The 17375-nt window shown below is 35.1% G+C and overlaps 1 protein-coding gene across 9 annotated transcripts in view; it reads left to right on the top strand.

Moving 5' to 3' along the window:
- LOC139957612 (mutS protein homolog 5-like) overlaps positions 1 to 17375 on the top strand; it is a 116993-nt gene that overhangs the window by 29849 nt on the left and 69769 nt on the right. For 8 of the 9 annotated variants that reach the window (XM_071955302.1, XM_071955297.1, XM_071955298.1 and 5 more), the window contains exon 9: positions 7272 to 7317. The exons of the other annotated variant lie outside the window; for it this stretch is intronic. In XM_071955302.1, coding sequence (XP_071811403.1) covers positions 7272 to 7317 — 46 coding nt within the window. The remainder of the gene's footprint in view (positions 1 to 7271; positions 7318 to 17375) is intronic. 9 annotated transcript variants of the gene reach the window in all.

The raw sequence follows: 17375 nt of genomic DNA, 5'->3' as shown, positions 1-17375 counted from the left end.
CCATTGCATTAAATATATGCCCCCAAGAACTTCAAAAAACCCATATTGACACACCAGAATTTAATCAAAACAATAGTTAAGCTATGCCACACATGTATGTTAAAGAGAGAACATCGACCGTAACGTTGATTTCTGAACTGCGACACAAATTCAATGAATAAACAGATGGTTTAGGCTTGATTTTTCCCATTGACTTAGTGTGTTAGGCTGCAATGTGGTTAGAGATATAAGTAACTATTCGGTGAAAATTTTAATGCAAGCTAATTTGCGATACAGTTTCAGTTTATTTCTCCACATTGTATTGCATTGTTTCAAGCAGAGAACCTTCAAGCTGTTGTATAGCTCAACCCCGGTATGATAATGACATGTGTAGGCTACTCGACAAAATTTTCCAGAAATGTAATGGTAATACACCCACCCCACTAGGGTTGGGCGATATTTGCTTTTTAACGTCACGATAAATAGTTCAAAGATTATCGTGATATTTCGATAATTATACGATAATTTTTCCTTGTTGTCAACTGCCGAATTCCCACCAACCCCTGTTGCGTGCGAGCATAATGGCGGGGGGTCCAGGGGCCCGCCTTAGGGCCCCGGTGGGGTCAAGGGGTGGAACCCCTTGTGTGGGGTCCAGGGGCAAAGGCCCCGGAAAATTTTAGTATTTTTGCTTGTCTGGCTATAAAAAATTCGCATTAGAGGATTCAAAATACTGACAACTTTTTTAATTTAAATTGTCACGAAAATGATGAAAATTTGAAAATGACAAGTGAGAGTTGCTATATTATGTGATAAAATGAAACGAGATTTAATCTGTCTTACAATCTTTAAAAAGTTTAACTAACAAAACTGTCAATGTTATGAAACAAACTACGTTCGGCAAAGCTCCGTTTCGAGACTGCCTAACAATGAACAGCGTGTACTATACGTACATCAGTTTACAACTGCAGTGTTTACCCCTACTTAAATATCATGGTAGGCATACTGTACATGGGCTGCGATTTTTCCCAACAACCCCCCTGTCTACAGTAACACCTGTTTGTTAACATTTTTGGCACGTTTCCAAAAAACTTTTCATGGAGTGAACTATTTTGGCTCCACTCTAGAATTAATTAGGTAAGTCAGTAAAGGATCGGTAAAGTTATGCGAAATATTATCTTAGACGTTCAAGAAAAGTATATATCCCCGTAACATTAAGGTACAGGTAAAACACACCTCAAGCCAACCGACTCCTCCGCATGAACAAAACAATCTATTCCCCATGGTACACTCGAGGCACAGTCTATACCATACAGACATAGCACGATATCAAGGCCCCAATAGCTACAGTATGGCTATCTTTAGGAAAGTAAACCTTTTAATCCCATGTTTTAGGCCACTTGGCATGATTAACTGAATGCTAAATATTGTTTCCATGTCCTTGTAGAAAACGTCAACTTTGCAAAATACAATTACAGGGAGTTGTGTTTTTGTTGTTACGTGAGATCCGTAACCGGCGAAGTGGTTAGGCTATTTACCATACACTTAACTATGGTAGGATATTAATTTTTCCTTTTTTTTGGTGGAAATTCTAGAAAATACTTTCTTTTCCTCCCGCCAGATGTGGTCGTATGGTTTATTCATAAATGGGTGTACTAGAGCCTTGTCTACATGACATTAGTTGCATTTAGCACGATATGCCAGTTTTGCGTGAATTTTTCGAAAGTATTTTGCTCGATCCTTCGTAAAATTTGAAAGGTGTACCAACTTACTGTTCGTACACAAAATTGCTAATTTTTCTACTGATTTTCAGAGTTGTAAAGGACGTTTTTTTTTACGAAGTTCAAAAGTCAGTAAATGAAGTTTATAATCTTTATTTCTTTCAACTTTCTTAACCGTGGAATGCTAGAATAACATTTACACTTAAAACGGAGAAAGGATAATCGCATTTTTTCCACATTTATTTCAAATTTCTTTCACAAGAAATTGTCGTCATATGTTCAATCCTCATGATGTCTACATCTAGCTGGCTAAAAGAAAGTACAGCTTCGCTGGAGTGCGAAGAATTCCCTACAGTCAACCGATTTTTTTTTCACCTAGCTAGGTAGTTTAGGTCCTGTTCTGTACAACTTAGTAGGATTATTCTAAAGTCTTCCCGTATGTTAGGCTCTGGTTCAGGCTTACGGCACGTGTACAAGAAGTGAGATTGTGATTTCAGTTTTTTAGATTTTTAAATCTTAAAAATTCAGGAAACCTGTCCTTGCAAAAAGGCAACGAAAGTTTTTGTTCCTACTTGGCCGACTGGGAAAATAAGAAAGATAGCATTGTAGATTCCTGCAGTGTAAATTCACATTTCCTTACTTATTTTTCACAGAAGTTTTGCTTCTGCAGTAGGATAAAATACGGCGTATAAACATACTATCTTTTTGAAACGTTTGAATACCTTGAGACTTAGCTATGATGTTTTGCTCAACTCACTATTGTGTTCAAATCGGCTTAGTAAAAACTTGACCGCGGCTGTGAATGTAACTGTATAGCGTGGAGGGTGGTTTGTAGAGTGTGTGCACTCAAGTGTGACTCATTATCTGCTTGTGGCTGTGCTCATTATAGCCGCGGAAAAATCCACCGGCCAGGACATGGCGGTTAGATTTGCGAGGCTTCCCTTAAATTGAGTCCCCCCAAAAAAAATTAGGCTGGAAAAAGTCCCCCCCCCAAAAAAAAATTGGGTCCAAAAAAATTGAGTCCCCCCCTAATAAATAGTTAGTGAGACAAAATTTGGGTCTAACAAAATTGATTCCACAAAGAAAATTTGGGTCCAAAAAAATTGAGTCCCCCAAAAAATCAGTCAGACAGAAATTGGGTCTAGCAAAATTGAGCCCCCCACCCCCCAGCAAAAAATTGGGTTCAAAAAATTAGAGTCCAAAAAAATTGTCGCAACTTAAAGAGACGTGGGAACATAGAGACGTTGGAACATATAGAGACGTCGGAACATAGGGTATGTCACCCTTCTTAATACATTGAGAAATTACTAGTCAAAAATATTTTCTGAAGAAAAACCGTACCATATATTTCACAAATATTGATGCTTAGATAAGTGCTTCCTCACAATCAACGAGCCGCCCCAAAATTTACTCCGCTTACGTAAAACTTCTATATATATAACACGTGGAAAAACACAAGTTTTTACACACATAATTCCCATTGACATTGTTTACGGAACATAAGTAGGTCAACGACATTCGAACTTGGCAACTTGCCCAAGTTCATTGCACTGTGGGAACGACACAACAAATTGTACATGATTGTATATTTTCCCGCCATCTGGACGCCCGAGTGTAACTTTTGATGTAATATGCAAATTATTAATGGTACTGTGCGGTTAAAACTTAACCTATTGCGACATACAAATTTTGGGAAGTTGTTGTAGATGTTACTTTTGTATCAAATGTAAAGTACTGTATGGTACTATAATTTATAAAAGACGCTTTTCCTCAGGTGGTAGGGAAAAGGGGTGTTTCGGTGAACTCGATCTCTTTGTATAGTATTTGGATACTTAAAATGACCATGTACTGTACATGCAGTTTCAATTCTATTTAGTAAGCTGTACTTCGCATTTTTATCCTTTGTGGATCTTTATTGGAATAAATAAGATATGTATTTTTTGACGCCAGTATTTAACGGTAAGCATTTTTTAAATTGTTGACTGAGCTTCAAAATCCATTTTCTAAAAAGTCGCTTTTCATGAAGGTTTTATAAAATATAGCTAGGGTAGGAAAATATTAATTAACCACATTAAAGAAAGTTTTTCTAGTATCCAAATAAAATACATGTTTCTCGTACTGAGATCTGAAAAAAAAACAGGCTGACGTTTTTCTTCTTTACATGCGCTAATACTAGTTTGGAATATGTGGCAACCTTAATAAAATAATTTTTAAGGTTAGTTAGATTTCTTGACTCCGAATAGAGACTCGGGAATCAGGAAAAGAGGAGGCCCCTTGCGCGGACGATAAACATGTTTTGTTTTTAACCGGCCCTGCTTCAAAGTTGTTGGGTGGAATTTTTTCCTTTGCATTCTGTTGGAACCAACGATAAATTATATAAAAACTTAACACAAGAAAGGCTTAGAAGTACTTTATTATACTTCAAAATGTTGCCAACTATTCAAAGTAACGTGGAACATAAAATCTACAACTAACACTAGTAACAGAAAAGTCACTATCCGTACGTAATGTTACTGTTGTTAAATAAAAAGTTAAACATGTAAAGTTGTGAGCTGACTTCAAAAAGTTTTCAAGGCGGAACCCCTGTAAAGATCGATTTTCGCACAGTAGAGTAGGAACTTCCTGATACACGATATTACGACATAACGAAATAGCGTGAATAATAAAAACCCAAAGCCCCTCGGCTTGAAATCACGATCTCAAGATATGACGTGTTAGTGTGAATGTAGCAGTCATGCTTGCTATCGTGAAGGCTTGGTATCACGATATAGCGTGTGATCGTGGTATATCGTTATATCGTTGTAGCGTGTACAAAAAATTTACAGTAGTCAGGTTTCACGATAGAAAACGATAGAAAAAGATAAGGGCATCACGATACACGATGCCACGGCCGATTTAATCTGGGCGGTACTGTACTTACACTTTACTGCTACTATGCATTACTGTGTACCCACACCTTATTGCTACTATGTATTGATGTCCATTGTAGTGTTGACTGTGTACTTACACTTTACTGCTACTATGCATTATTGTGTACCCACACCTTATTGCTACTATGTATTGATGTCCATTGTAGTGTTGACTGTGTACTTACACTTTACTGCTACTATGCATTATTGTGTACCCACACCTTATTGGTACTATGTATTGATGTCCATTGTAGTGTTGACTGTGTACTTACACTTTACTGCTACTATGCATTATTGTGTACCCACACCTTATTGGTACTATGTATTGATGTCCATTGTAGTGTTGACTGTGTACTTACACTTTACTGCTACTATGCATTATTGTGTACCCACACCTTATTGGTACTATGTATTGATGTCCATTGTAGTGTTGACTGTGTACTTACACTTTACTGCTACTATGCATTATTGTGTACCCACACCTTATTGGTACTATGTATTGATGTCCATTGTAGTGTTGACTGTGTACTTACACTTTACTGCTACTATGCATTACTGTGTACCCACACCTTATTGGTACTATGTATTGATGTCCATTGTAGTGTTGACTGTGTACTTACACTTTACTGCTACTATGCATTACTGTGTACCCACACCTTATTGCTACTATGTATTGATGTCCATTGTAGTGTTGACTGTGTACTTACACTTTACTGCTACTATGCATTACTGTGTACCCACACCTTATTGCTACTATGTATTGATGTCCATTGTAGTGTTGACTGTGTACTTACACTTTACTGCTACTATGCATTATTGTGTACCCACACCTTATTGCTACTATGTATTGATGTCCATTGTAGTGTTGACTGTGTACTTACACTTTACTGCTACTATGCATTATTGTGTACCTACACCATATTGGTACTATGTATTGATGTCCATTGTAGTGTTGACTGTGTACTTACACTTTACTGCTACTATGCATTATTGTGTACCCACACCTTATTGGTATAGTAAGACGGGGTAAAAAAAAAACGTTTCCTTAAAGTTTAACATAAAGCTCGTTAGGTAGATGCTTAGGTAGATATTTTAGTATTGTCAGTTGACAAGTGGGAATACCTTCCTAAATAGCCATAATAAAAATTTCAATCACAATGAGTAAAGGAAAAATTTCAGAAAAGGGGTGGTTTTTTTTTACCCCGGCTGTGAGTCATTTTTGAGGTAAAAAAAAAACCTGCTGGGGTAAAAAAAGTCCACACTGTTAAAACAACATACTACCAAAGAAAATGTGCAAAACCACCAGAAATATTTTCAGCACACTTTAGAAAAGCTTTATTTGGGCATTTTCAATGGAGTTCTGCATGAATTAACCTATTGCCAAACGATAAACTCCGGGAAACAAACCCCGCCTTCTGAGACTAAGCAAGATTCTATCAAGACTGTTTAATACCCCCGAAAACATTATTGACCATGTTTTATGAGTTACATTCTATATATTAGTATCACATCCAGCTGTGGGGTTGGGACTTAGGGTAGAGAATAATTTAGGACTCTAAAAATAACAAGATAACCATATACAGCAGACATATATTGTGTTAGGCTATAACACTAGGCTAACATAGCAATAACTTGGGTTAAGAACAGGCAACAGTTAGTTATAAAAATGTAAATTATTATATTGGTAGAAATTAGAGGAGCATAGATGTACTCCCTGTGTCAATCATAGCAGTTCTAATATTCTGTGATAAATATAAACCATTTTGGGAGGAAAATAGGACTGGTCTTTTTTACCCCAAACGGACACTAAACCCTGGGGTAAAAAAAATCCACTTCATTCGAGAAAACTGGCAGATCGTGTGGGTAATTACATTACTGATTCATGTAGGTACACCTCTTGTTATCATAACCAAGAAACAAAAACCTCTATATCAGTTCTAATATTTTTTGCGGGATAAAGTTAAAGGACAGTGTTCAGAACCTAAATATTTGCTATTTTTAGAGTATGGGAAAAATCGGCGCTAAAAGTATCGGTACGCCGATGGAAAGAATAGTATCAATCAATAAAGTATGTCAGAATTGACTTGGGCACCATGGTTTTCACATACACCATACAAAAATGTGTTTCAATTTCTCACGACTTGTAGTGGGGGTGGGTTTTCTTTTACCCCAACTACCCTGTGGTTTTTTTTTACCCCAATTTACTATACTATGTATTGATGTCCATTGTAGTGGTGACTGTGTACTTACACTTTACTGCTACTATGCATTACTGTGTACCCACACCTTATTGGTACTATGTATTGATGTCCATTGTAGTGTTGACTGTGTACTTACACTTTACTGCTACTATGCATTACTGTGTACCCACACCTTAGTGGTACTATGTATTGATGTCCATTGTAGTGTTGACAATATTTGATGTATACCCACACCTTACTACTACTGCCACAGTAGGTTAATGTCCAGGGTAGATCCCTTGTATCACTATTGTTCTGATATGAGTTCTTTTTTATGTGACAAGTGCAACAAAACCATTAATATTGAACTTGGTGCCAGATGTCAGTAAAATTACAGAACAGTTATTTTAAAGTTAGAATTATATAGAAGATTATAATGTCAGAACTGTGTATCACCAAAACGCTCTTCTGTTTCATTTTTCAAGGGATTTTGAATAGAACAAGATCAATGATTGGTACAAAACTAATGAGGTATAAATAGTTACTAATATTTGACAGACTTTTGACCTTCATGAATTTTACTTTCTGTTGTTGTTTGTTCCATTTGCCTGTTCCATTTGCCTGTTCCATGCAATTCTTTTCATGTTGTGACTAAGCTGCTTTGCCCAAAATGTCTCACAGTTCATTGCATTCCTTCTTTTCCTGAATAATACAACCATATTTCACAATTGACTCCCATTCTCTCTAGGTAGTAGTGCATTGTACGGTATTCTTATCCCCAATAATACAACCATATTACACAATTGACTCCCATTCTCTCTAGGTAGTAGTACATTTTACAGTATTCTTATCCCCAATAATACAACCATATTACACATTGACTCCCATTCTCTCTAGGTAGTAGTACATTTTACAGTATTCTTATCCCCAATAATACAACCATATTACACAATTGACTCCCATTCTCTCTAGGTAGTAGTACATTTTACAGTATTCTTATCCCCAATAATACAACCATATTACACAATTGACTCCCATTCTCTCTAGGTATTAGTACATTTTACAGTATTCTTATCCCCAATAATACAACCATATTACACAATTGACTCCCATTCTCTCTAGGTATTAGTACATTTTACAGTATTCTTATCCCCAATAATACAACCATATTACACAATTGACTCCCATTCTCTCTAGGTAGTAGTGCATTGTACGGTATTCTTATCCCCAATAATACAACCATATTACACAATTGACTCCCATTCTCTCAAGGTAGTAGTACATTTTACAGTATTCTTATCCCCAATAATACAACCATATTACACAATTGACTCCCATTCTCTCTAGGTAGTAGTACATTTTACAGTATTCTTATCCCCAATAATACAACCATATTACACAATTGACTCCCATTCTCTCTAGGTAGTAGTACATTTTACAGTATTCTTATCCCCAATAATACAACCATATTACACATTGACTCCCATTCTCTCTAGGTAGTAGTACATTTTACAGTATTCTTATCCCCAATAATACAACCATATTACACATTGACTCCCATTCTCTCTAGGTAGTAGTACATTTTACAGTATTCTTTTCCCCAATAATACAACCATATTACACAATTGACTCCCATTCTCTCTAGGTAGTAGTACATTTTGCAGTATTATTTTCCCCAATAATACAACCATATAACACAATTGACTCCCATTCTCTCTAGGTAGTAGTACGTTTTACAGTATTCTTATCCCCAATAATACAACCATATTACACAATTGACTCCCATTCTCTCTAGGTAGTAGTACATTTTACAGTATTCTTTTCCCCCATAATACAACCATATTACACAATTGACTCCCATTCTCTCTAGGTAGTAGTACATTTTACAGTATTCTTTTCCCCAATAATACAACCATATTACACAATTGACTCCCATTCTCTCTAGGTAGTAGTGCATTTTACAGTATTCTTTTCCCCCATAATACAACCATATAACACAATTGACTCCCATTTTCTTTAGGTAGTAGTGCATTTTACAGTATTCTTTTCCCCAATAATACAACCATATTACACAATTGACTCCCATTCTCTTTAGGTAGTAGTGCATTTTACAGTATTCTTATCCCCAATAATACAACCATATTACACAATTGACTCCCATTCTCTCTAGGTATTAGTACCTTGTACGGTATTCTTATCCCCAATAATACAACCATATTACACAATTGACTCCCATTCTCTCAAGGTAGTAATACATTTTGCAGAATTCTTTTCCCCAATAATACAACCATATTACACAATTGACTCCCATTGTCTCTAGATTAGTAGTACATTTTACAGTATTCTTTTCCCAAATAATACAACCATATTACAAAATTGACTCCCATTCTCTCTAGGTAGTAGTACATTTTACAGTATTCTTATCCCCAATAATACAACCATATTACACATTGACTCCCATTCTCTCTAGGTAGTAGTACATTTTACAGTATTCTTATCCCCAATAATACAACCATATTACACAATTGACTCCCATTCTTTCTAGGTAGTAGTGCATTTTACAGTATTCTTTTCCCCCATAATACAACCATATTACACAATTGACTCCCATTCTCTCTAGATTAGTAGTACATTTTACAGTATTCTTTTCCCAAATAATACAACCATATTACACAATTGACTCCCATTCTCTCTAGGTAGTAGTACATTTTACAGTATTCTTATCCCCAATAATACAACCATATTACACAATTGACTCCCATTCTCTCTAGGTATTAGTGCATTTTACAGTATTCTTATCCCCAATAATACAACCATATTACACAATTGACTCCCATTCTCTCTAGGTAGTAGTACATTTTACAGTATTCTTATCCCCAATAATACAACCATATTACACAATTGACTCCCATTCTCTCTAGGTATTAGTGCATTTTACAGTATTCTTATCCCCAATAATACAACCATATTACACAATTGACTCCCATTCTCTCTAGGTAGTAGTACATTTTACAGTATTCTTATCCCCAATAATACAACCATATTACACAATTGACTCCCATTCTCTCTAGGTAGTAGTACATTTTACAGTATTCTTATCCCCAATAATACAACCATATTACACAATTGACTCCCATTCTCTCTAGGTATTAGTGCATTTTACAGTATTCTTATCCCCAATAATACAACCATATTACACAATTGACTCCCATTCTCTCTAGGTATTAGTGCATTTTACAGTATTCTTATCCCCAATAATTCAACCATATTACACAATTGACTCCCATTCTCTCTAGGTAGTAGTACATTTTACAGTATTCTTATCCCCAATAATACAACCATATTACACAATTGACTCCCATTCTCTCTAGGTATTAGTGCATTTTACAGTATTCTTATCCCCAATAATACAACCATATTACACAATTGACTCCCATTCTCTCTAGGTAGTAGTACATTTTACAGTATTCTTATCCCCAATAATACAACCATATTACACATTGACTCCCATTCTCTCTAGGTAGTAGTACATTTTACAGTATTCTTATCCCCAATAATACAACCATATTACACATTGACTCCCATTCTCTCTAGGTAGTAGTACATTTTACAGTATTCTTATCCCCAATAATACAACCATATTACACAAGTGACTCCCATTCTCTCTAGGTATTAGTGCATTTTACAGTATTCTTATCCCCAATAATACAACCATATTACACAATTGACTCCCATTCTCTCTAGGTAGTAGTGCATTGTACGGTATTCTTATCCCCAATAATACAACCATATTACACAATTGACTCCCATTCTCTCTAGGTATTAGTGCATTTTACAGTATTCTTATCCCCAATAATTCAACCATATTACACAATTGACTCCCATTCTCTCTAGGTAGTAGTACATTTTACAGTATTCTTATCCCCAATAATACAACCATATTACACAATTGACTCCCATTCTCTCTAGGTATTAGTGCATTTTACAGTATTCTTATCCCCAATAATACAACCATATTACACAATTGACTCCCATTCTCTCTAGGTAGTAGTACATTTTACAGTATTCTTATCCCCAATAATACAACCATATTACACATTGACTCCCATTCTCTCTAGGTAGTAGTACATTTTACAGTATTATTTTCCCCAATAATACAACCATATTACACAATTGACTCCCATTCTCTCTAGGTAGTAGTACATTTTGCAGTATTATTTTCCCCAATAATACAACCATATAACACAATTGACTCCCATTCTCTCTAGGTAGTAGTACATTTTACAGTATTCTTATCCCCAATAATACAACCATATTACACAATTGACTCCCATTCTCTCTAGGTAGTAGTGCATTTTACAGTATTCTTATCCCCAATAATACAACCATATTATACAATTGACTCCCATTCTCTCTAGGTATTAGTGCATTTTACAGTATTCTTATCCCCAATAATACAACCATATTACACAATTGACTCCCATTCTCTCTAGGTAGTAGTACATTTTACAGTATTCTTATCCCCAATAATACAACCATATTACACAATTGACTCCCATTCTCTCTAGGTAGTAGTGCATTTTACAGTATTCTTTTCCCCCATAATACAACCATATAACACAATTGACTCCCATTCTCTCTAGGTAGTAGTGCATTTTACAGTATTCTTATCCCCAATAATACAACCATATTACACAATTGACTCCCATTCTCTCTAGGTATTAGTACCTTGTACGGTATTCTTATCCCCAATAATACAACCATATTACACAATTGACTCCCATTCTCTCTAGGTAGTAGTACATTTTACAGTATTCTTTTCCCAAATAATACAACCATATTACACAATTGACTCCCATTCTCTCTAGGTATTAGTACATTTTACAGTATTCTTATCCCCAATAATACAACCATATTACACAATTGACTCCCATTCTCTCTAGGTATTAGTGCATTTTACAGTATTCTTATCCCCAATAATACAACCATATTACACAATTGACTCCCATTCTCTCTAGGTAGTAGTACATTTTACAGTATTCTTTTCCCCCATAATACAACCATATTACACAATTGACTCCCATTCTCTCTAGATTAGTAGTGCATTTTACAGTATTCTTTTCCCAAATAATACAACCATATTACACAATTGACTCCCATTCTCTCTAGGTAGTAGTACATTTTACAGTATTCTTATCCCCAATAATACAACCATATTACACAATTGACTCCCATTCTCTCTAGGTATTAGTGCATTTTACAGTATTCTTATCCCCAATAATACAACCATATTACACAATTGACTCCCATTCTCTCTAGGTAGTAGTACATTTTACAGTATTCTTATCCCCAATAATACAACCATATTACACAATTGACTCCCATTCTCTCTAGGTATTAGTGCATTTTACAGTATTCTTATCCCCAATAATACAACCATATTACACAATTGACTCCCATTCTCTCTAGGTAGTAGTACATTTTACAGTATTCTTATCCCCAATAATACAACCATATTACACAATTGACTCCCATTCTCTCTAGGTATTAGTGCATTTTACAGTATTCTTATCCCCAATAATACAACCATATTACACAAATGACTCCCATTCTCTCTAGGTAGTAGTACATTTTACAGTATTCTTATCCCCAATAATACAACCATATTACACAATTGACTCCCATTCTCTCTAGGTAGTAGTACATTTTACAGTATTCTTATCCCCAATAATACAACCATATTACACAATTGACTCCCATTCTCTCTAGGTATTAGTGCATTTTACAGTATTCTTATCCCCAATAATACAACCATATTACACAATTGACTCCCATTCTCTCTAGGTAGTAGTACATTTTACAGTATTCTTATCCCCAATAATACAACCATATTACACAATTGACTCCCATTCTCTCTAGGTATTAGTGCATTTTACAGTATTCTTATCCCCAATAATACAACCATATTACACAATTGACTCCCATTCTCTCTAGGTAGTAGTACATTTTACAGTATTCTTATCCCCAATAATACAACCATATTACACAATTGACTCCCATTCTCTCTAGGTAGTAGTACATTTTACAGTATTCTTATCCCCAATAATACAACCATATTACACAATTGACTCCCATTCTCTCTAGGTAGTAGTGCATTTTACAGTATTCTTATCCCCAATAATACAACCATATTACACAAGTGACTCCCATTCTCTCTAGGTATTAGTGCATTTTACAGTATTCTTATCCCCAATAATTCAACCATATTACACAATTGACTCCCATTCTCTCTAGGTAGTAGTACATTTTACAGTATTCTTATCCCCAATAATACAACCATATTACACAATTGACTCCCATTCTCTCTAGGTAGTAGTACATTTTACAGTATTCTTATCCCCAATAATACAACCATATTACACATTGACTCCCATTCTCTCTAGGTAGTAGTACATTTTACAGTATTCTTTTCCCCAATAATACAACCATATTACACAATTGACTCCCATTCTCTCTAGGTAGTAGTACATTTTGCAGTATTCTTATCCCCAATAATACAACCATATAACACAATTGACTCCCATTCTCTCTAGGTAGTAGTACATTTTACAGTATTCTTATCCCCAATAATACAACCATATAACACAATTGACTCCCATTCTCTCTAGGTAGTAGTACATTTTACAGTATTCTTATCCCCAATAATACAACCATATTACACAATTGACTCCCATTCTCTCTAGGTAGTAGTGCATTTTACAGTATTCTTTTCCCCCATAATACAACCATATAACACAATTGACTCCCATTCTCTCTAGGTAGTAGTGCATTTTACAGTATTCTTATCCCCAATAATACAACCATATTACACAATTGACTCCCATTCTCTCTAGGTATTAGTACCTTGTACGGTATTCTTATCCCCAATAATACAACCATATTACACAATTGACTCCCATTCTCTCTAGGTAGTAGTACATTTTACAGTATTCTTTTCCCAAATAATACAACCATATTACACAATTGACTCCCATTCTCTCTAGGTAGTAGTACATTTTACAGTATTCTTACCCCCAATAATACAACCATATTACACAATTGACTCCCATTCTCTCTAGGTAGTAGTACATTTTACAGTATTCTTATCCCCAATAATACAACCATATTACACAATTGACTCCCATTCTCTCTAGGTGAGTAGTACATTTTACAGTATTCTTATCCCCAATAATACAACCATATTACACAATTGACTCCCATTCTCTCTAGGTATTAGTGCATTTTACAGTATTCTTATCCCCAATAATACAACCATATTACACAATTGACTCCCATTCTCTCTAGGTAGTAGTACATTTTACAGTATTCTTATCCCCAATAATACAACCATATTACACAATTGACTCCCATTCTCTCTAGGTATTAGTACATTTTACAGTATTCTTATCCCCAATAATACAACCATATTACACAATTGACTCCCATTCTCTCTAGGTATTAGTGCATTTTACAGTATTCTTATCCCCAATAATACAACCATATTACACAATTGACTCCCATTCTCTCTAGGTATTAGTGCATTTTACAGTATTCTTATCCCCAATAATACAACCATATTACACAATTGACTCCCATTCTCTCTAGGTATTAGTGCATTTTACAGTATTCTTATCCCCAATAATACAACCATATTACACAATTGACTCCCATTCTCTCTAGGTATTAGTGCATTTTACAGTATTCTTATCCCCAATAATACAACCATATTACACAATTGACTCCCATTCTCTCTAGGTAGTAGTACATTTTACAGTATTCTTATCCCCAATAATACAACCATATTACACAATTGACTCCCATTCTCTCTAGGTAGTAGTGCATTTTACAGTATTCTTATCCCCAATAATACAACCATATTACACAATTGACTCCCATTCTCTCTAGGTAGTAGTACATTTTACAGTATTCTTATCCCCAATAATACAACCATATTACACAATTGACTCCCATTCTCTCTAGGTAGTAGTGCATTTAAAAGTATTCTTATCTCCAATAATACAACCATATTACACAATTGACTCCCATTCTCTCTAGGTAGTAGTGCATTTTACAGTATTCTTATCCCCAATAATACAACCATATTACACAATTGACTCCCATTCTCTCTAGGTAGTAGTGCATTTTAAAGTATTCTTATCTCCAATAATACAACCATATTACACAATTGACTCCCATTCTCTCTAGGTAGTAGTACATTTTACAGTATTTATTTTCATGAAAATGATATAATTGTCTGTGCCTAGTGTTTGCACTTTATATTTGCAATGATTTTTTATGTTTCTTGCAGTTCAGTCAGCTTCTGTTCTGCAATCTTTGTAGGGCACATGGTTGATGTTTAATTGATATTAGATTGAAAAGTTATTGTTCTCAATGTATCATCAACATTCATTGTAAAACTTATGCAACAAACTAACAAAGCAAAAACAGATACAGGTATGTATATCCTGCCTCAACCGTGTGTTGCACTTGCCATGTGAGTACATAAATACTATTCAGTCATGTGTTATATAACTCAGATTCAGTTAGGTTACTGACACAGGTATGTTTATCCAATCCCATGTGAGTACAAAAATACTAGTGAGTTATTAGACTAGGAAGACTTCTAGCAGTATTCCTGATTCAAAGAAAACCAGTCCAAGGTTTAAACACATGAAACAGCCACTGTGTACTTTTTTGCAAAGATATTGTTAAGTGCAAAACTATTATTTTTCACATTTTTAGTTTTGATGTAAATTGTGACTGCAATCAGGATGGTTTTCAAATGTTTGTGTGTGTGTGACACCTTGCTTGTAAAAGGGAAGGCTAGGGTTATGGTAAGGGTTTGCATGTGTGACTGTGCAATAAGGATGGTGTTTGTGTGTCCAAGGGCGGCTATTTGTTTCAAATATTGGGGGGGGACATTTGCTTGGGTGCAGGCGCGTAGCAACTTTCATCCCCAAAATCGTTTGCGCGCTAATATATATATATGTCATTATTTGATATTGAGTTACTAAAGTGTGACATGCATGTTCAAAAATGAATTACACAAAGGTATCTATCTATTTGAGTGCTGATTCTGGTTCTCCGGTGAATGTCGAACACAATTAGTAATGTTAAAAAGATAATACAGTATTAAGAAAGGTGGATTTGAGGCAAATAAAAAGGACAAGTGATGATGTTAACGTATGTTACTTGGTATCCTACAGTTGTCTATAAACATAGCCCCTTCTCCATTAAAGTGAAGGGGAATATATATGAGCAATGTCAAATGATATCTTATGACACGAAAAAAAAATTGAAGTTCTTATCACATGCCATTGTAAGTTAGTGAGGCTGATCATTTAGGACACCATAACATACGTTAACAACACAACAGGAATTTGGATTTATAGAACTTAGCCACTGGCTCAATGACAAATTTCATCAACTAGTTAGATAGAGTACCTTAGAACTACATGGAAATAAAGTGTTTCCTAGGCATGGAAGTTCTCAGTCTTCTCAATAATTTACATTCAAAGTGCATATTGTTAACGTATGTTATGAAGACACCAAACAATGAGACACCATCACATACGTTAACAGATGTTCTAAAACCAATGAGTTTTAGACTCATTGGATGATGGAAATAGTTTAATTCTATTTCAAACATGGTGAAATATTAAGTGAGTTGAATATTCTGTGAGAATTCCTGCCATGAGCCTAAAATAGATTTTCACAGTTAACGTATGTTATGCAGGCTAGAAATGAGGACACCACACACAAATTGTGACTGATACAGAGGAATTGAACTGCTAGCAGTGAAAGAACTGTTTACTATCAGTGTATGTGGGGTTTTGATCAGTTACAAATGTTTTGATATTCAAAACTATCAGTTGATAGTGAAATAATGCCCATTTAACGTATGTTATGTTGAGGACACCAAACAATTTGTACAGTTTAACAACCAACAACAAGTTTTTTCACATGTATTTTTGAATGAATTTGTCCTCTGAGATGCCATTAGACCTTTTCTCAGCATGAGTAGTGAGTTTCTGGGATTTGCAATCCCTAGTACACTACTGTGCAGTGTGTGATTAGGCTATAATCATGAAAAGTTGCCACCAGTTAACGTATGTGATGCAGGAGGACACCAAAAATATGAACGTTAACAATGATGAAGATCTTTATTTTCCAGCAGTTGATGAGCATGGGTGACTGAAATTTGCAAGTGTAATTGAAAATCTGCTTTCACTTGAATAGAAAATGCAAAGTCAAGGCATAATAACATGGGAAAAACTAAGAAAAGTGCATCTCAATTACAGCCATTTTCATAATGTCACATTTTGGTGTCCAAAATTAGCCCAACATTTGCAGTGAAACCCTCATAATTTCGCATCCACCCAATGTTTGGTTGAATAACTATCAATGATATCTGATGGTGTATTGACACAACCATTGAAAAGGGAAATACGAGCAAAGGAGTATGATGAATGGAAATTTCAGCAAAATGAAAAAAAGGGACATAAAATCTCTCCAGTATCAGATTTTTACATATATATATGGTTACTGGT

Source organism: Apostichopus japonicus, chromosome 2 (assembly GCF_037975245.1).
Source record: "Apostichopus japonicus isolate 1M-3 chromosome 2, ASM3797524v1, whole genome shotgun sequence".
Lineage (NCBI taxonomy): Eukaryota > Metazoa > Echinodermata > Holothuroidea > Aspidochirotida > Stichopodidae > Apostichopus > Apostichopus japonicus.
Note: the sequence above shows the minus strand (reverse complement) of the source record. Positions and strands in the feature narration are given on the sequence as shown.